The sequence below is a fragment of the Carcharodon carcharias genome, chromosome 1 (assembly GCF_017639515.1).
Source record: "Carcharodon carcharias isolate sCarCar2 chromosome 1, sCarCar2.pri, whole genome shotgun sequence".
NCBI lineage: Eukaryota > Metazoa > Chordata > Chondrichthyes > Lamniformes > Lamnidae > Carcharodon > Carcharodon carcharias.
The window spans coordinates 68,547,379-68,573,117 of record NC_054467.1 but is presented as its reverse complement, the minus strand read 5'-3'; the positions used below and the strand labels follow the sequence as shown (position 1 = coordinate 68,573,117).

General features: G+C 40.3%; 1 protein-coding gene across 2 annotated transcripts in view; it reads left to right on the top strand.

The window, feature by feature from the left end:
• Window positions 1-25,739, top strand: part of lrba (LPS responsive beige-like anchor protein) — a 917,803-nt gene that overhangs the window by 140,885 nt on the left and 751,179 nt on the right. For both annotated transcript variants that reach the window (XM_041200623.1, XM_041200530.1), the window contains exons 20-21: window positions 3,137-3,260; window positions 11,061-11,253. In XM_041200623.1, the coding sequence (XP_041056557.1) occupies window positions 3,137-3,260; window positions 11,061-11,253 (317 nt within the window). The remainder of the gene's footprint in view (window positions 1-3,136; window positions 3,261-11,060; window positions 11,254-25,739) is intronic.

Below are 25,739 nucleotides of genomic sequence, written 5' to 3'. Positions count from 1 at the left end.
GTCTCACCTGCAAGGACTGTCTAATCTATTCAAGCCTCTGCCTCCACTTTTATGTCCGTTGAGACCACTACTGAGAGATCTTCCACTGTGAGATACCCCTTTTGCATTGACAGAAGCTCTTTCTCTGCTACGTGAACGTTTTCTCACACAAGTGGCTTTCTAGACCAGTATCACTACTTGCTCTGTGATCTCTTACGCTTCACTCTTTTACCCCATTCTGCCAGTCCATGGACCTCACCTCATGACCATTATCCTAAGCATTTATTCAATACTTAAACTTCCCAGGAGCTTTTCCTGCAAGTCTCTCAATTGTTGCATCCCTCCATTCACTAGATCCATGTGAAATATATGACCCCTGAACATCTATTCTGAACAATTGGTCTGTGAATATGATAGCTGTGTAATGAGAGTCATGGTCACTCACATTACAGTAGACCAAGGGCTGGATAGTGGGATTCTGTTTTTCAGGACCTTCATTACAAAGCATATGAGCATTTGAGATACAAGGTTCTTTGTTTACTTCTATCAGCTGCTTGGAGCCTGAGATTTTGTAATTAAGGTCTATTGAATAATGAGAATTAACAGATTGTTTGTCATGTTTGATGAGTACTGCCTTATCTTCATGGCCTATTTATTACCTTATGAGGGATTTTCCATTACCTACAACCCTGTCTATGATTGTACATTTAAATCTTCTGAAATCTGTCTCAGATGGTTTTGTATGTTGCCTTAGTGCTCAATGCTTTCTCTGAGACCTCAGCCTTGTTAAAAGCCTGCCTCCCTGCATGTATAGAATTCAGATGTGTAGAAAAGATTGAGCTAATTGTAGTACCTTTGAGAACAGGAAGACTGTCATACCAAACAGAAGGCAATTTGGGATTTCAGCCACAAACTAATTGATGACTATCCCCTTCAACCACGGGGGTGAATTCTTTGCATGTGCTGCCCATGCCAGGGCAGTTGTCAACTTGCAATAAAAACAAAAATTGCTAGGAATATTCAGTGAGTCAGACAGCATTTGTGGAGAGAAACAGGGGTAACATTTTGGGTTGAGATGACCCTTCATCAGAACATCATAAGAATTTTCTGCTTTTATTTCTGATTTCCAGCACCTGTAGTATTTTGCTTTTGTTGTTGTCAGCTTGCAGCCTGGTTGATCAGCGAAAATGAAGCGCAGCATGTCATTGATCATCATTGCTGAAAAGAATTGTAGCTGCAATATTCATGAACATGATTTTCATACATTATTTTCACATTTGTCTCTGAACTTGTTATTGGCAAATTCTCCTCCATTGTTAGCCAGAAACTTTGCTGGTGTCCCAAGTCCAGTCTCTACCCATTTCTACATGATTTTGTTTATCATAAATGTTCTGTCCTTACCATGTATTAGTGCAGAAAGACTAAATCTAATCACCAGTTTGAGAAAATGTAGAATGAAAATGTTTGTGTCTTTATCATCATATGCCATTTAGATCCATGGCAGCTACTTCAGTAATGTTATGTATCAATGGTAGGGCATGGTGGCATTCTCAGATACTTCTTACAGATTTCATAATTCCCTGTCAGCCTTGTGTACTCCAGTGACCACACCTGTGCCTTTTTATTACGTTCTTTTAACCTTTGATAAGTAAGGTGACCAAATTGCCTATGTAACTTAAAGACATTGTTTTTTCTCTCTCATTCACATCAACTGTTGCCATTAATACTTATCTAACACACTGAGAAAGATCAGGTTTTGTTAAGGAAATACATTAATGTCCTGACTCAATAAACTGCATATCAGCTGATTTTCCAAAAGTAATTACCTTATTGTGCTCCATCTCAAGGATCATTTATGCCTTTTTCATAGAAGGCTTACTTAACAGCCTAGGATCTAACTGAAGATAACATCAGTACTTGTAAAATGGCTTACTCCAACTATTTTGCATGGAATTAGAACTTCACTGAGTTCAAGGTGTTGTCATTGCAAATCTGAAACAAGTAGTACTTTTATGTTCCTTAACCTTGCATTGACCATCACTATTTAGGGAATCGAGGTAACATTTTTAGCCAATCTGTCCCACATACAGTTGAAGTAGAAATATTCTCATTCATCACAGGTCCAGTATAATGTATTTGGGTTAATTGTTATTTTTGTCCTCTCCCTTGGAATTCTCTTCTTCATGTGTCAGTTTGAGGGCCCTGCCTCTTCATTTCTGGACAGTTCAAAACATAATAATGCTTTGAATCACATCTGGAGGGCCTATTAACTGCTGCTTGGACATTCTTGGGATTCATTCTTCCATTATTTTTATTCCAATTTTGTCTTCTGCTGTATTAACCAGATCTGCTAAAGGTGTTTTCATCCTCACTTTAATCATTCCATTGTATAGACACTTGAGTCCGCTATCTGGGCTACTGATTGCCAAATTGAAATCTGGCAATCATTGAGCCTTCTATTCTTTGTGTCACCTTGGAATGTCTTATTTGTTTCATGAAGATTGAAGGAAATGTCTGTTCCTCCAGGAATTTTTTAAGACAGCAGGCATCCAATAGGGTCGTCTTCTGAGACGCAAACACCAATTAGAACTAGTTTTATGAGAGACTTCAGCACAATTCAGTAATTTGAATGCTACTTCTGTTTCAGCGATCCCCAACTTGAATTTTGTCAACCTTTTATACGATCTGTTAAAGTCATGATAGATGGTCATTCCATAGAACAATGTTTTCCAAAATTTATCGAGTTCTGACTGTGCCTCATGGACATTTAACATATAGGCCCAAACTTTCAAGGTCAGCGACGGAGTGGGAGCACGTTCTGCTGAGCACGTTCTGCTGACCACGTTCTGAAGGATAATGATGTAAAATCTCATCTGAAGTTTTAAAAAATATCCACCACAATCGAAGCCAGTGCTGCAACTTTTATTAGCAGCACAAACTCTTTAAGTCCAAATTTAATTGTATAGCATAGTATAATGAGCTTAATTAAAAGGTGAACTTTGGTGAATTCTTTGTAAAATTTTCTTGATATCTTGCAGTCAAGGAGTCACAGATCAGCCAAAATAGCAATTGCTAAGTATATCATCTTTTAAAGTACTTATTGCTTTGAAAATACCATCACTTTTGACCTTGTATACTATGATTTCTATTTTTTCAGAAATATTGAAAGTGATTGCAACACTGTTGAGGAACTCTCCTCAGCTTTTAGAGACTATGGAGGTTCGCCGTGTTTTCTTATCTGATATGATCAAACTCTTCAACAACAGCCGAGAAAACAGGAGGTGCGTTTGCTGTTGATTAAATTTCAAGTGTTTGAATTTGAACTAATTAATCACACCCACATTATGATCTTCTTAAAACATTAAGTTTGGTTTTGTTTGGGCAGGTAATTTGGTAATCTCTACTAATCGCTTTGATTTTCTCACCCATCCCATTCACTTCTGCCCTTTTAGATTTCTGACATTGTGACATTGGTTAAATTAAGTGTGAGGTTGCTTATGAAGGCTTGGAGAATAAAATTATGTTGGTGCATCAGGTGTACTCTTTCCTCGGATGTTGCAGAACTTTTTAAATCACTGATTTCCCTGCTTCAAGCCTACAAATACTTAACCCTTGGCAATTAAGGGTTATTAATTTATTAATATCTCCAATGCATAATATCTCCTGAACATGTAATCTAGCTTTTCTTTACAAGTATTATTCTTATCTATTATAATAAAATTAGCTTGCTTTATACATGCTGAGGGGTGAAGGGGAGTTCTTGCTCTTGATCTCTAGCCTTAATGAAAGTCTATCAATTTTGTAACTTTATCCTCAAATTTGTGCTTCCTTGCCGCCCAAGCTAAATCGCCTGCATACTTTTACCTATACTGTTCACCTTTATTATGTTGCCTCTGTCACCTTTTCACTGGAGAAGTTGCTTCATAGCTGATAACTTCATAACTTAACTGAAGAAGTCTTGTTGATATCTTGGTCAAACTTTACAACAACAAAATAGGAGGCAAATTACTGGTCACTGCTTTTTGAATTCTCTTCAATGTACCTCACCACCAACAATAAGAAGCTCATATTTTAAAAATATTCCGTATAATTGAAGTCATGGACTTGTTTTCAACAGGGGAGAGATGTGGGATAATTTCCCCCCTTTTCCACCTCTCGACTAACCGCAAACAGATGCATTTTAAAGAAGTGGCAAGTAACATTCGTGCCACAAGTGCCAGGCAATGACCATCTCCAACAAGAGAGAATCCAACCATCGCCCCTTGATGTTCAACGGCATTACCATTGCTGAATCCCCCACTATCAACATTCTGGGGTTATCATTGACCAGAAAATGAACTGGACTCATTATATAAATACTGAGGTCACAATTGCAGGTCAGAGGCTAAGAATCCTGTGGCAAGTAACTCAATGCCTGACTCCCCAAAGCCTGTCCACCATCTACAAAGCACAAGCCAGGAGTGTGATTGAATAATCTCCACTTGCCTGGATGAGTGCAACTCCAACAACATTCAAGAAATTTGACATCTTTCAGGACAAAGCAGCCCGCTTGATTGGCAGCTCACCCACAAACATTCACTCCCTCCACCACCAACATACCGTGTACCATCTACAAGATGCTCTGCAAGAACTCAACCAAATCTCCTTAGACAGCACTTTCCAAACCCATGGCCATTACCATCTTGAAGGACAAGAGCAGCAGACAAATGGGAATACCACCATCTAGAAGTTCCCCTCCAAGCTACGCACCATCCTGACTTGAGAATATATTGCCATTCCTCCCTAACAGCACTGTGGGTGTACCTACACCACATGGCCTGCAGCAGGTTAAGAAGGCCGCTCACCACCACCTTCTCCAAGGCAATGGGGATGGACAATAAGTGCTGGCCTTGCCAGCGACACTCAGCTCCCATGAACAAATTTTTAAAAAGCCCCTTTTGAGTGCTGTGACTTCAAGAACCGGCACAAGATCTGTTTTCTTATAAGGTTAAATAAAAAGAAGGAACAATTGTTTATTTTTCTCGACACCTGAAATGTAAAATGCAACTGCACTCACTCACACACAAGACGTGCATGCATGCACGCACACACAAGAAAAGATGTTTGCGGGGGAAAAAAGAGATAGCATACAGTGATTATCTTTAGAAGTACCCGATAAATCACTGTCACTTCAATCCTTCAAGATTGTTGGAATTTTGGAAACGTGGCGGGCCTGAGCATTCTCATTTGGTTTACTAAAGGAAGAATGGAGGTAGGAGGTTTCTGGTGCAGAACTCAGAATGGTACTCCAAACAATAGCAGATTTCTGGCTTTTCCAGTCTAAGCTGGGGTCGAAGCCCTGTAGTGAAAAATAAAATCTTGCAGGTAAAATGAATTAGCCCCATTTCACTGCCCATGGCATTGTCCTTCCTTTTGCAAGACTAGATGGCTTCCCTCTGATCTTCACATCCCATACTGACTCACTGGGCTACCTTTGTGGATTAATAATATATTTCCTATCACGAGCTCGTTTCTGTCATGTGACAACAGTATTGATGTTTCCATTGTTCTCACAATGGGTTGATGGCTAAGCAACTTGTCACAGAATAGAAGATGCTTGACCCTTCATCAATATTCCAGTTGTGTATAGTCTCCTGAATGATTTGTAATTCCACCTTCATGGGGCCAACATGTCTAATGGCCATTGTTACTTTAAGTCTCTTCAATTGAAATTGAGAGAGGCAATCATCAACACCTGGGGAGGCCACTTGGATTTTAACTTCCTAGAAGTATGTCCAGACAAGTGTGCACAAAGCACACACGAAATCATCTGACCCCCTGGACTCCATCTTGGGTCAAGGTAAATTGTCCTTTCATTCTGCTGTTTTAAAAATTCGAGTCCATGTTTTATAAATCTGTGGCCATATTATGCAGGTGTAACAGACTTCTTTATCACTAACATTGAGACCATCAATTAGCTGCCTCTGTTGTTTTCCCCCTCTTCCCTTGCTCACTAAGCTTAATCTTCCTTAAGGCGCTTCATGCATTTGCCTTGAAGTTCCTATTGGATCTCCACCCAGGACCCTCCCAGAGCTTAACTGTCCATAAGACCCATCTTGATAGCATTTCCAAGAATCTGTGTACCCAGCTTCCCTTCCTGTCCCCCATGCTATCTGACATTGTAAATGGTTCCTACTCCTCTGATAATGTTCTTGTTTTCAAAACCTGTATCATCGTTCCCGAAAAAAACATCCTTGAACCCTGTCCTTCCAAACCACTGTTCCATCTCAAGCCTCCGTTCTGCTCCATAGATTTCTTAAATATTCTGTCTTCCAATATGCTGTTTACTGTGCCCACTTTTCCCTCAAGTCCCTGTTGAATCTCTCCAATCAAGTTTCTGTTTCTGCCACAGCAGTAAAATGTACCTAATGCAAGTCACAGTTCACACTGTTCGGCTGTGACCATGTTGCACCATTCCTCTGTGTCCTCTTTGAACTTCCTGCAGCCCTAACACGGGCAGTTGCACCATCTTCATCCACTGCCTTTACTTTGTTGTCAAGCTCAGTGGAATTGCCTTGCTTAGTTCTGCTCTTGCATATTTGCCAGAGTGTCTCCGAAAATGGCTTCTTCTTCCATCTCCATAATGTTACCTCTGGAATTCAGTAAGGATCTGTCCTTGGCCCCTGCTCTTTCTCATCTCTACACACAGCCCTTTGGCAACATTGTCTGCAGTTGTGGGGTCAGGTTCTATATGTATACTGAAGATAACCTCACTGAAGCTCAGTTTGGATTCTGCCAGGGTCACTTAGCTCTGACCTCATTACTGCCTTGGTTCAAACATGGGCAAAAAAGTTGAACACCAGAGATGAGGTGAGAGTGACTGACCTTGACATCAAGGCAGCATTTGACAGGGTGGCATCTAGGAGCCCTAGCAAAACTGGAGTCAATGGGAATCAGGGCTAAAACTCTATGCTGGTTGGAGTCGTACCCAGCACAAAGGAAGATAGTTGTGGTTGTTGGAGGTCAGTCATCTTGGTTATAGGGCATCACTGCAGACGTTCAGGGTAGTTTCCTAGGCCCAAAAATCTTCAGCTACTTCATCAATGACCTTCCTTCCATCCATCATAATGCTCAGCACCTTTCATGACTCCTCAGATACTGAAGCAGTCCATGTTCAAATACAGCAAGACCTGGACAGTATCCAGGCTTGGAATGACAAGTGGCAAGTAACATTTGTGCCAGGCAATGACCATCTCCAATAAGAGAGAATCTAACCATTGCCCCTTGGCATTCAGTGGCATTACTATTGCTGAATTTCCCATTATCAATATCCTGCGGGTTACCATTGACCAGAAATTGAACTGGACTAGCCATGTAAATACTGTGGCTACAAGAGCAGGTCGAGGCTAGGAATCTTGCAGTGAGTAACTCAGCTCCTGACTCCTCAAAGCCTGTTTACCATCTACAAGGCATGAGTGGCTCGTAGAAAACTTAAGAAGCTTGACACCAACCAGGACAAAGCAACCTGTTTGATTGGCACACCTTCCACAAATATTTACTCCCTCTGCCACTGATGAACAGTGTATCTACAAGATACACTGCAGAAACTCAGCAAGGTTCCTTAGGCAGCACATTCCAAGCCAATGACCACTACCATCTAGAAGTACAAGGGCAGCAGATAGATGGGGACACCACCACCTGGAAGTGCCCCTCCAAGTCACTCACAATCCTGACTTGGAAACCATTCCTTCACAGTTGCTGGGTCAAAATCCTGGAACCCCCTCCCTTACAGCGCTGTGGGTGTACCTACACCATAGGGCCTGCAACTGTTCAAGAAGATAGCTCACCACCACCTTTTCAAAGGCCATTAGAGATGGGCAATAAATACTGGCCTCTCCAACAATGCTCACATCCTGTAAATGAATTAAAAAAATGATAATGGCTATCCTGACCAGGTCACTGGTAATTGTGTGTCATGCAAACTTGCAAATGGGCCAAAGGCTGCCATTTTCAGTCCTGACAAGTACCCAATCTATCTCAACTTACCCTTGAAAGGCAGAAGCGTCTCAAAATTTTGAACAACAGGCCAAGAAAGCTGCTTCATGCTGCTCTTCTGCTGTGGCTAGCTGAGTGGCATTTTCCACCAGGATGCTGCTGTCAGTTCAAAAAGACATTTCTGTTCACCACTTAATTGAGAAACGTTTTTGTTTAAATTCAGTACCTGTGCAATGCATTATATTCCTTCGGTAGTTCATAATAGGCAGAGTACAGACCATAGAGTGCAGCCTGTGCCAGTGGAACCCAAAACAAAACGTCTGCTGTTAGGTGTGTTTCCACGATTGGGCATCACTTGCTGAACAATTTTGAGTGTGCTAAAAGCTACACTAACAAACACTAACAACCAGTTGAAGTTGAGTTCATAACCTGGCTCAGATATGCTTGCTGGAAGTGACATACATACATTTTATGCGAGGACCTGATTTCTGCAAATGAAAGGAAAATATTCGAGCCTTGCACCTTTTTTAAATTACTTGGGAGCTTGGGAAGCCTTGTTGCTTTCTCCATGGTATGCCTTGGCTATCGGAGTTGACTTGCCAACCAATCAGCACCCTTGTTCCTGATGTGTAAATTGTTGTGATCATTTGTAATTTGGCATTCTTGCGTTTGTCCCAATGAGTGCAAGGTGAAAAAGTTTTGCAACATCTCTCTTTTCAGCAATATTCAAGTTTTGTCCTACTAATCTCGTCAAATGGGCCAATATATTGGAATTAAAATTCAACATAGAGAAATGCAACATCATGCAGATCAGTAATACTTTGTCTATCAGTACCTAACTACACAATGCATAATTCCCCCCTAGAAGTTACTAAAGAAATCTACATCCAAAATAATTTACAGTGGAATGTACAAAGTCAACAAGAAGCCTCCAAGGCACCAACGTGCTTGGGTTCCTGAGAAGGAACTTCTACCACTCTTCAAATACAATGAAGAAACATTGCACCTAATACTAGTCAGGTCACACCTTGAATACGGGGTAGCCGCTTGGGATCCATTTACTGCTAAAACCATTACCCTCCTTGAGAAAGTTCGATGCCGGGCTACTCACTTCGTTACAATCATTCACGAGATACCTTTGCCTCCCAGTTGGTAATGTCGCTCAGCTGACACAGTCTCCAGAACTGAAGAAAGACCAACAGGTTGACATGCCTCTATAAAATCTTGAATGGACAATTAAACACTTCTGAGCAGCACATCAAGCTCAAAAATGACCAAGCTAGAAGAGATCATAACCGCTAACTCCACCTGTATACACTCCAATGTACATCCTTTGCTAACTCCTTTTTCCCCAAGAACAATTAAGGATTGGAATAATCTTCCATAAACCTTAACCCCAATGCCCCTGAAAGACTCATTTAAGGAAAATCTGTTGGACTTTTTAAATTAATGCAACCATTGCTGCACTCATTGTGCACCTCCAGGAAAATTCCATGATTGAAGACTATGGAGAGAAACCTTGCCAGTACCAAGTGACAACTTTGGATAGTGTTTAAGTAGATTGAAGTGCATTTGCATCTGATCACATGCCCAACTAAGGTGGCTACCACTCATTTTTATTGCATTTTGTCACATCCTGATTTCTAATATTGCTGCAGAGCAATGAAGTTAGTGTAAATAATTTAAGGGACAGCTCAATAGGAAAGAATTGGTGACCCTTTGTTCCTTTGGAGCATACTGAGACGTGACTAATTAAATTTGAAACCTAAAATATTTTAAACATTAACTGGTTTTGTCTTCATAAGACTCTTATCCAGTATATCATCTGATGCGGCCTTTGCTATCAGACAATGCTTTTGCATTTTATGGCACTCAAGATGTCCAAACATTTAGCTGAGAGCCATCAAGAAGCAAATTGGTATTTTTACAAAAGTGGCTGATAAATGTAACATAAATGGCCTTTTTGAATGGCATAGTAAAAAATAAGTTTTTTCATAGTGCCTTTCACAACAGGACATCATAAGTGCTTTATAGTCAATCTTGTACTTTTGAATCTGATGTGTTGACAAATGTGGCAGCCAATTTGCACAAAAACAACGAAGGAGATAAAAGATGGGTTTTCATCTATTTTGGTGATGTTGGTTTGACTGTGTTAGATATTCCAACACCACTGTTAGCGCTACTGAATGAAGGACTGCAGGTCTTGAGTTTTCAAACTAACTGCTCAACCACTGATGAGTTGTCAATATTTCCTACTTCGGTAAGACACCTGGAAGGAAAGGATTCGTTTGGAGGATCCTTGTGTCCCTTCTCCTGGCTAGCTGGGAGGTGACATTGCCATGAGATTTGTCAGATACCACTGCTCTTGTGATAAGTAGGTTTATGCCCTAATGAGACATAGAAAGGAACAAAGAGAGATACCACAATCACAAATTGACTTTGGTTTTTAAAAAAAGTTCTGATTGTCAGCTTTCTTTGAGCATAGAACTTTTCTGGCAGAATTTCAGTTTGATTCTGAATTAAATGGATGGCAATGTGGAATGCAGATGGATTCTTTGGAGTCTGGGGAGGCTTATTATTTTAAGTGACATTTGACAACGTTTCATCTGGATAAAAGCAAAGTAGCATATGCCTTACCCCCTCATTTGGGTTAAAAAAAACTACTTTGTGTATGCAATCATATAACTTGTGACAAATAAAATGCAAATGAAGAAAATCTTGTTCCTTTTTTCTTTTGAGGAATGTGTATCTGAATCTTGATTACTTGTAGATGTAGATACACTGGCTGCTTAAATCCTTTATAGATATTTTGTAAATGTTAAAAGCATGTGTTTTGTTAAAAGTTTAGAATTTATTTGCAGAAACATTTATATCACTTAACCTCCTCCTTCTGTAATTGCAATAAAGTGTTTTAAAACTAGAGTGACATTACCTTCAAAAATGGTCTTGCACTTTTTTTCCTGAGTTAATGTAGCCAGTCTTTCTCGTGGAATTAAATAGTTAAGTGCTCTACTTGTTCTGTGACCTGTATTTCCCTTATGTACTTGAGATTTGTTTGCAGATTTTCATATTATCAAATAATCAGAACTGTGATCATTGTGTTGCAGGAGTTTACTGCAGTGTTCAGTGTGGCAAGAGTGGATGTTATCTCTTTGCTATGTCAGCACTAAGAATTCTGAAGAACAAAAAATAACTGAGATGGTGTACGCTATCTTCCGGATATTGCTTTATCATGCAATAAAGTATGAGTGGGGTGGCTGGCGTGTCTGGGTGGATACGCTTTCAATTACACATTCAAAGGTGAGCTTTTTGATTAGAATCTCGATAACAAGCTAATTGTGTGCCTATTTTCCAGTGTGATAATTCCATAGCTGAGACATGCATGTTGCCATCCAAGGTAATTTATTATGAGCGCATAAAAAGACAAATATTTAAGCAATTGAGTTTCAACTTGAAACTTTGAGTGGACCAATTTCAGAGGAACTGCATAATCAAAAATTGCTAAGTCCTTAAATATTTTCTTTCTAGATAGCCTTATATTTGATGTTGCTTTGTTACTGGAGGCTTCAAGGAAGGTTAGCTATGGTGAAGTACAGCTTGGTTGCTTTTAATTTTTAACCCACAAGGGGGCATACATGATCTTTGTGCCGTTAACTTGCAAATGACGATGACGAGAAGTGGTATATTATAGAATATATTGCAAGTCCAGTTAATTTTGACCTGTGGGTTGTGTTCATTATAATTTTTCGAAAAAAGCAATTTGTGCAGCTGCCACTTTGAACATCTGAGTTTTCAATTATACACTTGAGTTTTTGTGAATTGCACTTGTGTCTGTTTTTTGTAATCTGGGTAAAGCTGCCACAAGATGGAATGTCAAAGACCAGTTCCTTTTTCCCTAAAGGTTTTTGCTTGATGTTTTGATAATCAGTTTTTTATGGTGAACACATGAAAATTAAATATGGTTCTGTACCCAAATCCGGAATAATTTGCTGAACATATCTATCAAAAGATTACTGCACCTTCTTAAGTGATTACAGTACTATGTGTTAGAATATGTGTTGAAGAGCATGCCAGTGATATAGTGAGTTGCTGAATCAATGCACTGTTCCACAGCATCATAAGATATGAATTTATACCTATGTCGTCTTAGGTGAAGAGTTGCAGAGGCCAACATACAAAGGGGCCTCATAGCAACGAGGTTTTATCCTACGGCAGTGGAGTTGATGAATAATGACTAAATATACATTTTTATGTGCATATAAGTTTTAGATTGGGATTCCTTTTGACTAGAAAGTGTGTGAAGGTTGGGGTCAACATCCATTTCTCAGGAAAGACCATGAGCGCAGAGTGCAGACAGATTGGATGGAGTGGGTTTCACAAGTTGCAAATTGCTATGGAATTTTAATAGGATGTGCAAAGTACTAAATGGCAATGTATGGCTGTTGATTTCAAAGTGCATGGAAAACACATGCCATTATCAATGATTGCCTTGCATTTAATATTGATGATGAAAAATTAAGCTTTTGTTTCACTATAACTTTGTAATATTTTGGAATGGACTTCTATGAAAAACATTTTTTTTGTTTTTGAAATCATGGAAATCTGTTTCTAGCTTTCCAGCCAGCTAATTCTAAGGGAATGAAGAACAGTGGGGCCTTGGGGTATCTGTTCACATATTGTTAAAGGAGGCAGGACAGGTTGAGGAAGTGGCTCATAACGTGTATGGGATCCTGGGCTTCATAAATAAATGCGTGGAGTACAAAAGCAAGGATGTTATGGAAAACCTATTTAAAACACTGGTTTAGCCTCATCTTTTTTCTGTTCTTTCATGGCATGTGGATTCTGCTGGCTGGGCCAGCATTTGTTATCCATCCCTAATTGCACTTGGGAAGGTGGCGGTGAGCCATGTTCTTCAACTACTGCAGTCCAGGTGGTGTAGGTACACCCACAGTGCTGCTCAGGATTTTGATGCAGCGGCAGTGAAGGAACGATGATTTAGTTCCAAGTCAGGATGGTGTATGGCTTGGATGGGAACTGTGGTGGTGTTTCCATGTAACTGCTGCCCCTGTCCTTCTAGGTGGGAGAGATTGCAGGTTAGGAAAGAACCTTGGTGAGTTGCTGCAGTGCATCTCCTAGATGGTACGCCCTGCTGCCACTGTGCATTGGTGGTGGAGGAAGTGCCAATCAAGCGAGCTGCTTTGTTCCGAATGGTGTTGAGCTTCTTGAATGTTGTTGGAGCTGCACTCATAGGCAAGTGGAGAGCATTTCATCAATTTGCTGACTTATGCTCTGTGAATGGTGGACAGGCTTTGGGGAGTAAGGAGGTGAGTTGCTCACCACAAAATTCCCAGTCTGTGCCCTATAGCCACAGTATTTATGTCTGGCCCAGTTCAGTTTCTGGTCAACAGTAATCCCCAGGATGTTGATAGTGGGGGATTTAGCAATGGTAATGCCATTGAATGTCAGTAGGAGATGGTAAGATTCTCTCTTTTTTAGAGTTGGTCATTGTCTTGTAATTGTCTGGTGTGAATATTACCTACCATTTATCAGCTCAAGCCTGAATGTCGTCTACGTCTTGCTACAGTTGACACTGACTGCTTCAGTATCTGAGGAAATGTGAATAGTACAGAGTATTGTGCAATCGTGAGCAACCGTCCCCAATTCTGACCTTATGATGGAGGGAAGGTCATTGATGAAGCAGCTGAAAATTGTTAGTATGTTGGAGTATTGCATCCAATTCTGGGTGCCAGACTTGGGAAGATGTGAATGCTCTAGAGAGGGTACAGAAAAAATTTGAGAATGGTTCCATGGGTGAGGAACATCAATTATATGGATAGGCTGGGGAAGCTGGTGCAGTTCTCATCAGAAGAGGATGTTGAGAGCAGATTTGATAGATGTTAAAAATCATGTGGACTTTGGATCAAGTAAATCATTGATTAGCAGTGATTCAAGAACCAGAGGACACTGATTTAAGGTGAATGGCAAAGAAACCAAAGGCAACATGAGAAAATAACTTTCTTACGCAACAACTGTTTAAGATCTCAAATGCCCTGTCTGAGTGTGTGTTGAAGGCAGATTCAAACACGGCATTCAGGCATGATGGGCTGAATGGCCTCCTGGGCTGTAACCATTTTATGTTGGTATGAAATGTGATTAGAACTGCTTCCATGCTTGAATAATGCATGGCAACATGGACTGTTTGGGCCAAATGACCTGTTTCCATAGTGTGACTTCTGTGTATTTCCCTGTATCAAGATGAATAGTAAAGTGCATGATTCTTAAACTGTTTTTGTTAAGTAAAACCATTTGTTGGTTGAGAGGCTGAGTCTTGGTCTGATAGTGTATATCCACTTTGCTTTTCAGAGTAAAGAAGCACGTGGTGTTGTGTGACACATTCCAGTACCTGCTATACCCTGTTGTGATTCTTGGTCTCACTACCATTTACCTAGATACTGAGCAGTAAAAGTGCATTTTGGATTGTGTGCCTACTAAACAGGAGTGGATGGTGAAGCTGAAGAAGTGTGTGGTCTTTAAAAAAAGCAAAGAAGTTTAATCCAACCTTTGAAACTTTTCTGAACCTTATAGTGGATGGCTAATTTGCCGCACTACCTTTTTAGCCAGAAAATTGGGTTTAGAGAAGGAAATCTGCTGAAAATTAGAGAAATATAAAATTAAAATAAACATATTTTCACAAAAGCCACGATTGATTTCCATTTGCAAATATTGGGCTATAACTGTAAGAAGGCTGGGATCATTCATGTGTTTCTTTTTGTAATCACTTTGAACATGTTTTCTATTGCCCTACAAATATTGTTACCTTTTGAAGAAAAACATTAAAGCAGTTCATCCACAGCATAAAAATAAATTTGCCAATGACTTTGTTTTTAGGATTTCATCCATTTTCAATACATTTGAGTGAATAAATTAATAACTCGGGAAGTCACCTAATCACTGCTTCAGAATTTACCTTATTGTCAAGTAACATTAGCCTGATGAGCACAAAAATTCAGACCCAAAAAAGAAGAAAAAAAATGTTCTTATTCTAACTCAGGTTAGCATTTTTGATATTGAAAAAATAACATGTAGGACCAAGAGCCATATTGCAGGAAAGAATTAAGCTTAGAATAGTTACCCATTGTCACTATTTCAGAACTGAGTCATATGGACTCGAAACGTTAACTCTGTCTTCCTCTCCACAGATGCTGTCAGACCTGCTGAGTTTTTCCAGCAATTTTTGTTGTTTCAGATTTCCAGCATTCATAGTATTTTGCTTTTACCATATTGTAAGTGATTAGTTCCATCTCAAGGATCTGTGTTGGGACCTCTACTATTCACCATATTTTTTAATGATTTGGCAACATAAAGAGCCAAATATTCAAGTTTGCTGATGACACAAAGATCAATTATGTAGTAAGTAGTGTAGACTGGAAGGCAATTACAAAGAGACATTAACAGATTAAGTGATTGGGCAGCATCCTTTCTACCTGCATAGTTTTAGCTTTAAAAAGGTTTAAAAACTTCCTTGTGTGAAGTATGGACCCAATGTTTAATTGTACAATTGCAATAAAATGTTACATTGGAATGAGACTACAGCATCCAAAACTTGCCAGGTGGATTTTAATGCAGGTGAGTCTGACTGGGTCCTCCATATTAGACCAAAAAGAACAGATAATTTTATTTTTAAACAGTGAAGAGCTAGGAACTGTGGAGATCCAAAGAAATTTAGAGGCCCCTTTGCAGAGATCACCAAAATGTAGCAACCGTGAACCAAAAATAATCAAAACCACATTTGGAACACGAGTGAACACCAGTTATGGGCACCACACTGCAGAAAGGCCATATTGGACTTGCTGTACAAAGAAACCAGAAGTGCTCCAAAGGTTATACTAGGAGGAGAGATTACCTAAATTAGCTCATATCCTTCGAGTGTATAATGTTAAGGAGTAACATTTGATTGTGGTTGTTCAGACTTTAAAAGAAATTAATAGGATAGATAGAAACATTTTCTGCAGCTAGAGGTGGGAGCTCCAGGACAAGGGATATAACCTTAAAATCAGAACAAGACCATTTTGGAGAGAATTTAGAAAACACTTCTTCACACAAATGCTATGGTAGAAGTGTGGAATTGTGTCTCATGAAAACCATTTGGGAGCTTGCAAAATAAATAATTTCACATCTGAGATTGATAGATTTTGCTAGGCAAGGGTGTCAAGGGATATTGAATCAAGATGAATGCATGAAGTTAAGATACAGATCAGCCATGAAACTATTGAATGGTGTATTAGGTTTGAGGGGCTGAATGGCTTATGTTCCGTGTTCTACAATATTTCATATTCTCACAGCTTTATGCTCTATTCTTAGCCAATTTGTTTCTTAAACCTGCAAAATAAGAGTTTCTTTAATTATGCTACACATAATATGAAAGTAAGTTGGGTTATTTTTAATGCAGAACCAGTGCTTTTTAATCTTTTGCTGAGGTTATAAGCAATTTTATTAACAACACAAAGCTATTTTCTCCACAATTTCTTTCTTTTTTGATTTAGAGTAGCTATATTTGCAGTAATTTTGACCTGAAAGTAACTATACTCCATTTGCATAGCCTTGTAAATATTACTGATATAAGGGGGAATATTGGAAGGAATTCAACTTGTAAAATGTTTTTTTATTTGAGTTAATTGGAGTTGAAATTGTAGGGGCATTATCTGGTTTTATTAAAATTGCTTTGTTTGCATTGCTGTGTAACTTCGTTTTTTCAAGCAAAAACAGAATTAACAGAAATAGATTATTTTCAAACATTTAACTCTATGTTTACCTTGGATGTTGTATTGCATCTTTCTGATAGGTTATTTTCTTTAGCCTTAGAACTTGCATCAATTATTATGTATATTTCTTCCTTCAAACCCCTCTATTTTTCCAAAAAGTCCTGTTCAATCATATCTTGTTTGAGAGGGTTAGATTTTTCTTTGTTTCATAGTAAATGGCTGACAACCGCTTGTACAACTTATTGCGACTCTAGAAGGTTACAATAATGCTATCACTTAATAGCATTTTCCTTTCCTCCTTCCCCCAAATCTCTAATCAAAAAGACCAATTGCTGGCAGCAACTGAAGTCAAATAATTTGAAAGGTCTTGCAGAGTTACACATCAAGATCTATGAATTTCCTATAAAAAGTCAAAGAAACTCAATTGCAATTTTATTGTATCATTTGATAGATTTCCTGCCATCTTTGTAGCAGCTAAGCTGTTTGTCACTGTAATCCACTCCTCCCACAGCTACATCACACTCATTAATGCATGGTGGCTTTCCTGACACTTTTGCACTATTTCCCTTTCTGTACAATTTGTCGTAGTCAGCATTTAAAGGTTTTGCAAAATAGTATTTTATCCTGTTGCTTTTCAAACCACATCATTTGGATGCCATTGTCTTATTCCTATTTAACATTTTAATACAATTATACATTAAGCATCGGGTCCATACTTAATGCAAGGCAGTTTTTAAACCTTTTTAAATTAAAACTGCAAGCAGAAAGGACCCTGCACAAATATGAATGAATTTAAAAATGTAGTATTTTAAAATCAATTTTGAGCGTTACACTGCAGGATCACCAGAATGAAAGTGGGGCTTAAAGGGTTAAATTATGAGGACAAGTAGTACAAGCTTGGCTAGTAATTCCTTGAGTCTGGGAGACTGATTTTAAGTAAAAAAATAAAAGTAGTTGATAAAGTAGATACAAAGAAACTATTTCCTGTGGTGGTCAGGAATGCAAAACAAGGTGGCATAATCGTAGAATTGGAACCGTGCCATTTAGGAATGAAATCAGAAAGCACTTCTTCACATAAATGTACTTTAGCATTACTATTGACATGGGCAGTGCATTGTTCAGGCCAAATATTTTGCTTCCTTTAGTTGCCAACCATTTAACAAAAGGTTGCCTTTCCTGTCAGTGCTCTGAGCATGCGCAGTTCGAATGTGTTGCTCCGTGATGTCACTTGGAGCGTCCGAGTAGGCAGCTTCCAAGACCAAAGATGGGGCTGCTGAAATCATCACAACTGTGCGGCAGTGTCCTTTTGACAGCACACGGAAAGAATTGTGAAACTGTATTAATTTGTACTCATTCAAAACAAATTTGGTTTTGCAATAAATAAGTTATTATTGAACCAGCCCCCACTTCCCTTTCAGGCGGTGCATTTCAGATCATAGCTCACTGTGTAAAGTTTTTCCTTCACCTCAGCTCTGCTTTTTTCACCAATCTGTCCTCTCTGATTACTCGGCCCTTCTGCCACTTGAAAGCAGTTTTTCCTTATTTACTTGATCACAACCCATCATGATTTTGCACACCTCTCTCAAATCTCCCCTTAACCTTCTATTCTCTAAGGAGAAGAATTCCAGCTATTTTTAATTCCTTCATGGGATATGAATATCATTGTCAAAGCCAGCATTTTTGTCTATCCCTAGTTTACCTTGAGAAGGTGGTAGTGAGCTCTCCAGGTAACTGAATCTCCTCACCCTGGTAGTAGGCTAATACATGTCCTCTGCACCCTCTCCAAGACCTTGAAGATGTCATGATATTGTTTACCGCTCTTTCTCCTCAGGTACTAACTTAACTCCCTTTCCTTGAAATCTTCCACCATCATCCTTCTCAAAAAAAATTGACCCTGCAAATTACCGTCCGATCTTCAATCTCCCTTTCCTCTCCAAAGTCCTAGAACGTGTTATCACCTTCCAAATCCTTGTTCGTTTTCCCAGACTCTGTCCTTAAATCCCTCCAGTCGGGTTTCCACCACCCACCACGATACCAAAATGGACTTTAGCAAAGTTACAAATAATATACTAGTGTGGCTTTGTCAATAGTGAGCCATCCCTTCTTATCCTTCTCAGCCTATCTGCAGTTTTGACAGAGTTGACCCCACCATCCTTTTCCGACACCTTTTCCCCATCTTCCAGCTGGGTGGAACTGTACTCACCTGGTTCTATTCCTATCAATCTAATTGTAACCAGAGAATCACTTGAAATGGCTTCTCTTTCTGCTCCCATACTGTTACTTCTGGTGTTCCCTAAGGAATTTACCCTTGACCCCATCCTATTTTTCAGCTATATGCTGCTCCTTGGCGACATATCCAGTACATAGCACCGATTTCCATGTGTGTCCCAATGGCACCATGCGCCTCCTCACCACCACCACCTCTCAACATAATAAGAACATAAGAACTAGGAGCAGGAGTAGGCAATTCAGCCCCTCGAGCCTGCCCTGCCATTCAATACAATCATGGCTGATCTCATTCCAGCCTCAACTTCAATTTCCTGCCCTCTCCCCATAACCTTTCAACCTGTTACTAATTAAAAACCTGTCTCTCTCCTCCCCAGATCTATTCAGCTTCCCGGCATCTACTGCACTCTGAGGTAGTGAATTCCACAGATTCACGACCCTTTGAGAAAAGTAATTCCTCCTCATCTCTGATTTAAATCTGCCACCCCTTAGCCTAAAACTATGGCCTGTCATTCGAGAATGCCCCACAAGGGGAAACATCTGCTCCACATCTGCTTTGTCTGGACCCTTTAGCATCTTAGATACCTCAATTAGATCTCCTCTCATCCTTCTAAACTCTAGCGAGTATAGGCCTAAACTGCTCAATCTCTCCTCATAAGACAAGCTCCGCATCTCTGGATTCAATCTAGTGAACCTCCTCTGAACCACCTCCAATGCAACTACATCCCCCCTCAAGAAGGGGACCAAAACTGTGCACAGTACCCCAGGTGCGGTCTCACCAATGCCTTGTACAGTTGCAACAACACTTCCTTATTTTTATACTCTATTCCTTTAGCAATAAATGCTAAAATTCCATTTGCCTTCCTTATTACCTGCATACTAGCTTTCACGATTCATGCACAAGGACACCCAGATCTCTCTGCACTGAAGCATTCTGAAGTTTCTTTCCATTTAAATAATAAGTCGCCTTTTTGTTCTTCTGACCAAAATGGATAACCTCACACTTATCCACATTAAACTCCATCTGCCAAATTTTGGCCCATTTACCTAACCTGTCCATATCCATTTGTAAATTTCTTATTTCTTCATTGCATCTTATTTTCCCACCTATTTTGGTGTCATCTGTAAATTTAGCTACAGTACCTTCTATCCCTGAATCCAAGTCATTAATATAGATTGTAAATAGTTGGGGCTCAAGGACCGAACCCTGTGGCACCCCACTAGTTACAGCTTGCCGCCCAGAAAAAGACACATTTATCCCGAGTCTCTGCTTTCTATTGGTTAGCCAATCCTCTTATCCAAGCTAATATATTACCCCTAACTCTGTGATCTTATCTTGCGTATAAATCTTTTGTGCGGCACTTTATCAAAGGCCTTCTGGAAGTCCAAATATACTATATCTACAGGATCCCCATTATCCACTTTGCTTGTCACATCTTCAAAGAATTCTAGCAGATTAGTCAAACATGATTTTCTCCTCATAAAACCATGCTGACTCTGATAGATTGCATTTTGACTTTCCAAATGCCCCATTACTACTTCCTCAATAATGGATTCCAACAATTTCCCAATGACAGATGTTAAACTAATTCGTCTATAGTTTTCGACTTTCTGCCTCCCCCCTTTTTGAATAAGGTCGTTATATTAGCATTTTTCCAATCCACTGGAACTTTTCCGGCAATCAGGGAATTCTGGAACATTATAGCCTATGCATCCACTATCTCTGCTACCACTTCCTTTTAAGACCCTGGGATGTAGGCCATCAGGTCCTGGGGACTTTTCACCCTTTAATCACAATAGTTTGCTCAGTACTTTTTCTCTAGTGATGGTGATTATTCTAAGTTCTCCTTCTCTATACCCTCTGCATTACCTGTCACAATTGGGGTGGCACTAGTGTCCCTCACCGTAAAACCTGAGGCAAAATATTGATTAAACATCTCCGCCATTTCTACGTTCCCCACTATTAATTCCCCAGTCTCATCCTCCAAGGAACCAACATTCACTTTAGCTACTCGCTTTCCTTTGATATACTTGTAGAAGCTTTTGCTATCAGTTTTTACATATTGCACTAGTTTTCTTTCATAATTTACCTTTGCTCTTTTTATTATTTTTTTAATAACCCTTTAATGATCTTTAAAAATTTCCCAATCTTCCAGCCTGCCACTGACTTTTGCAATTTGGTTGCCTTAGCCTCGACTGCCCTATTGTCTCTAAATTGTCAGATTGCTTTTCTGACATGAAATAATGCACAAGCAGAAATCTAAATGTTGTTATGACTGAAGCCGTTGTCTCCAGTCCCCACTACAAATTCAGTTCCTGAGTCAATGATTCCAGCCCTTTTCTGGCAACTTTCTGAGGCTGAATCGGAATGTTTGCAACTTTGATTTTGTAATTAACTCCAAAATGATTTTGCTACCACATATTTGAGCCAACACTGAGACTGCCTAATTCAACCTCCATAGCTTTTCCTGACTTTGCCTCTGCCTCAGCTCATTTGTTGCTGAAACCTTCATTCATACCTTTGTTACCTCCTGCCTATTCCAAAGCAGTCCTGGCTAGCCTTGCATGTTCTATCCGTCATAAACTTGAAGTCATCCAAAGCTCTGCTGCCTATCTCCTAACTCTCACTAAATTCCGTTTACCTGCTGATTTGAGTTGGCCCAAGTTGAGTGGGATGCCTGAGGTGGCAGCTGCGGTTAAGGGCGGTGTATCTCGCAAGAAGCCACCCAAGAAGTAGAGGAAATTTCACCAGCAGAGCTATTCCACTTAGGTGTGCAGGGTGTTGAACCAGGTCCACCCTTCCACCAGGCTCTCACCCAAGTCCAGGAATGTTATGAACATTTTCGACATTTTTGAGTGCATCGCCCCTGAGACCTCGCACCTCATTCACTACGACAAGCACCACATCATCTCAGCCAGCGAGATCCAGAGTGCTGTCTGCCTCATGCTGCCAGGGAAGCTGGCCAAGCATGCTATCTCTGAAGGCACGAAAGCAGTCACCAAACATACCAACTCCTTTTAGGTCGACCATTCTAAAGATTGTAAAAAACACCTCTATGCTTGCTGACCTGCATTGACTCCTGGTTAAGCAATGCCTTGATATTAAAATTCTCATCCTGGTTTTCAAATCCCTCCATGCTTGCAGCTCTCTAACTTCGTAATTTCCTGCAGCCCTGCAATCCTCTGAGATAACTTCTAACTTCAAGTATTCCTGAACTTAATCACTCCACTGCTAGTGGCCATGCCTTTAGCTATCTGGGCCCTACACTGTGGAATTTGCTCCCTAAATCTCTCTGCCTCTCCACCTAGCTTTCCTCCTTTAATGTGCTCCTTTTAAATCTATCTCTATGACCAAACTTTTAGCTTTCTGACCTGTTATCTCCTATAAGTGCTTGTGTCATGTTTTGTTTTATAACACTTGTGTGAAGCACCTTGGGACATTCTGGTGTGATGGAGATACGATTTGTTGTTGTTGTCCTTCCTAAAGTGTAGTGTCCAGAATTGACCACAATACTCCACCAGCCTTTTGTATATAAAATTTTAGAACTACTTGCTTTTGTAATCTGTGCCTCTGTTCATAAAGCCAGAGATCCTGCATGAATTTTTAACAGCCTTTTCAACTTGTCCTGCCACCCTCGAAGATTTTTGTATGTACACCTGGGTCTGTCTGTTCCTGCATTCCCTTTAAAATTGTACCATTTAATTTATTTTTCCTTTGCTCACTTGTCTTACCAAAATGAAATTTTGTTAAATTTAATTATGTTTTATTCATGGGATGTGGGCATTGCTGGCTGGGTCAGCATTTATTGCCCATCCTAGTTGTTCTTGAGAAGGTGGTGGTGAGCTGCCTTCTTGAACCGCTGCAGTCCATGTGGTACAGGTACACCCGCAGTGCTGTTAGGGAGGGAGTTCCAGGATATTGACCCAGCGACAGTGAAGGAGCGGCAATTTATTTCCAAGTCAGGATGATGAGTGTCTTGAGTCTGCTGCCCTCATCCTTCTAGATGGCAGTGGTTGTGGCACCTTATCATGGTTCTGTGAGGGAGCAAAAGAGATGAAAGTGTATGAAATGAAGTTGACATGATTGAAAGCCTTATGAATTATTTAACTGAGGAAAAACAAAGAAGACAGTGATATTGGTTGATGGACTGACTGCCCAAAACCTGTCCACCATCTACAAGGCACAAGTCAGGAGCATGATGGAATACCCTCCACTTGCCTGGATGAGTGCAGCTCCCACAACACTCAAGGAGCTTGACACCATCCAGGACAAAACAGCCCACTTGATTGGCACCCCATCCACAAACACACTCTGCCTCCACTACAGATGCACAGTGGCAGCAGTATGTACCATCCACAAGATGCATGGCAGGAACTCACCAAGGCTCCTTGACAGCACCCTCAAAATCCACGACCATTATCATCTAGAAGGACAAGGACAGCAGACACATGGGGACACAACCACCTGGAATTTTTCCTCCAAGCCACTCACCATCCTGACTTGGAAATATATCACTGTTCCTTCACTGTCGCTGGGCCAAAATCCTGGACCCCCCTCCCTAACAGCATTGTGAGTGTACCTACATCAACTGGACTGCAATGGTTCAAGAGGCAGCTTACCACCACCTTCTCTTGGGTAGTTAGGGATGGGCAATTAATGCTGGGCTACCTTGTGATGCCCACATCCTGTGAATGAATGAAAAAAAAATTGTAGATGTCAGCATCATCAGATGCTTTGAAGAAACTGGGAGAATGGAATAAAACCTTTAGGAAGCATGAAGGCAGAAAATGTACTGAGTGTACCTATAAGACTCTGTGAACTTAGAGTAGATTTTAGTGGAAAATTGATTCCCAGAAGTGGAAATTGAGGAAGGAAGTCTGAGGCAGCCCATGTGAAGATAAGGGAGCGTGGAAATTAGAAGTTGATTTGAAGTTCCCAATACCTTACGAAAAAGGCAGACAAACAGTTCAGACCTATCAAGATTCTTATACTGACATATTTGGTTTGAAGAATGTGAATAGAGTTGAAGGAAAAGTTGCTTAATGCAGGAACAAGTTTAGTCAGGTGGAGTGAGTGGGAATGGAGGGAGCTGTTTGAAAAGCCTTTCAAGGAAGAATTGGAGGGATTGCTGGGGGTTAGAATTGTAGAATAACTGGATTTACAGAGTTAAAGGAGATCGTTAGGACCAAGAAACTAGAAATGATTAGCATGTTTTAAGTTATGGAAGAGTGGAGGATATAAGTTAGAAGAGACTGAACAAGGGGAAATAAAGATCGTAGAGGTAGGAAGAAACAAGTTCCATTGGACAGGAACAGTAGAAAACAATGGATCTACTGGGCAGTCCTGTTTGTGGACCTTGGGAAGGAAGTAGAAGATGACTTTTGGGGCTGGGGGTCTGAGATAGGAGGCTGTGTTGGGAATAGTTAGGCCAGATTTTCCTGTCAAAATAATGATGAGATCAATGAGTGGTGTTTGCCATTACTTAAATGGAAATTGAATACCATTAGGTTCCTTCCTACTACAACATTTGGCACAGTTTTCATATTTAGTGATAAGGCCATGGTCCAGGAGAAGATGGGAGAAAATGTCACAGACTTGGTGTTCAGCTTCCCCAACGTAAAACCCTGCTCACCAGTGCCTCCCTCCCTTAGCAGGTTTAATAACAATGTCAGGGTTGGATCTGAGAAAACTGAGCGCTGCAAGTTTGGGGGGGGAAATAGTTTAGAGTGAATGAGAGCAGTCGGGAAATTGAGACAGCAGATATCATGTCGGCAATTTCAAATCAAAAGCAGAGGAGGTAAAAGGCCAAAGGTGTACAGGTCCAGATGAAATGAGAATTCTGAAGAGTGGAGAAAGGGTCAGTTGGTTGAAGGGTTGGGAGATCCTTCTGGCCAAAGAAGTGGACATAGAAGCGAAGGCAATAGAAGAAGAGCTCAGCATTGTGCAAAGCTCAATTCATTGAGGTGGCGGTGTAAGGAGACGAAGCTGAAGCCTTCACTAAGGACTAATCATTTGTGATCAGAGAGGGCATAGTGAAACCATGATGAAGGACAAGATTGGAAGGAGGAATGGGGTCAGAAGAAAGTGAAAAGAAAAAAGGACCAGAACCTGGTGTTGGAATCCAAAAGTTGTTGAAGCTGATGGTCCCTGATGCCTGTAAGGGAAAATAAATTGAGGTGAAGCAGGAACTGAGAATGGGGGCTGCTCTGAAATAAAATAAACTGGTGCTGATAAAGAGAATGGTCAAGAGACCATTTTGTGGCTTGTGATGTTAAGCATGATTCTTGGGAAAAATGAGGGCATGGCTTCAAGGAACATTAAATATGGGGATATCTATGATGAAGGGTGGAACTTAAGTTGGAATCCGTGTGGAATAACTCAAAACCAGAAACAGTTGCAGAGGAAAGAAATTTGACTGTGTTTTAGTAGACATATGATGAAACACTAGATGGAAGACACAGTTCTCTGCATTAAATTTCATCTGCCAGTTGTCCACCCATTCCACTAGCCTGTCTATGTCCTCTTGAAGTTTATCACTATTCTCCTCACAGTTGACAATAGTTCCAAACTTTGTCATCTGTAAATTTTGAAATTGTGCCCTGAACCACCACCACCTCTGCCTGCCCCAGCTCCGCAAAGTATAGGTCATCAAAATATATTAAGAAAATCTCTGGATTATTTCCTGAGCCACGTGCAAATTGGCATATGAGCAGACAGATCAGGGGAATTAATATCTGGCTGAAGGACTGCAAAAGAGGGGTTCCTAGGTTGAGACCCAATGAGAACTTAACAGTGCC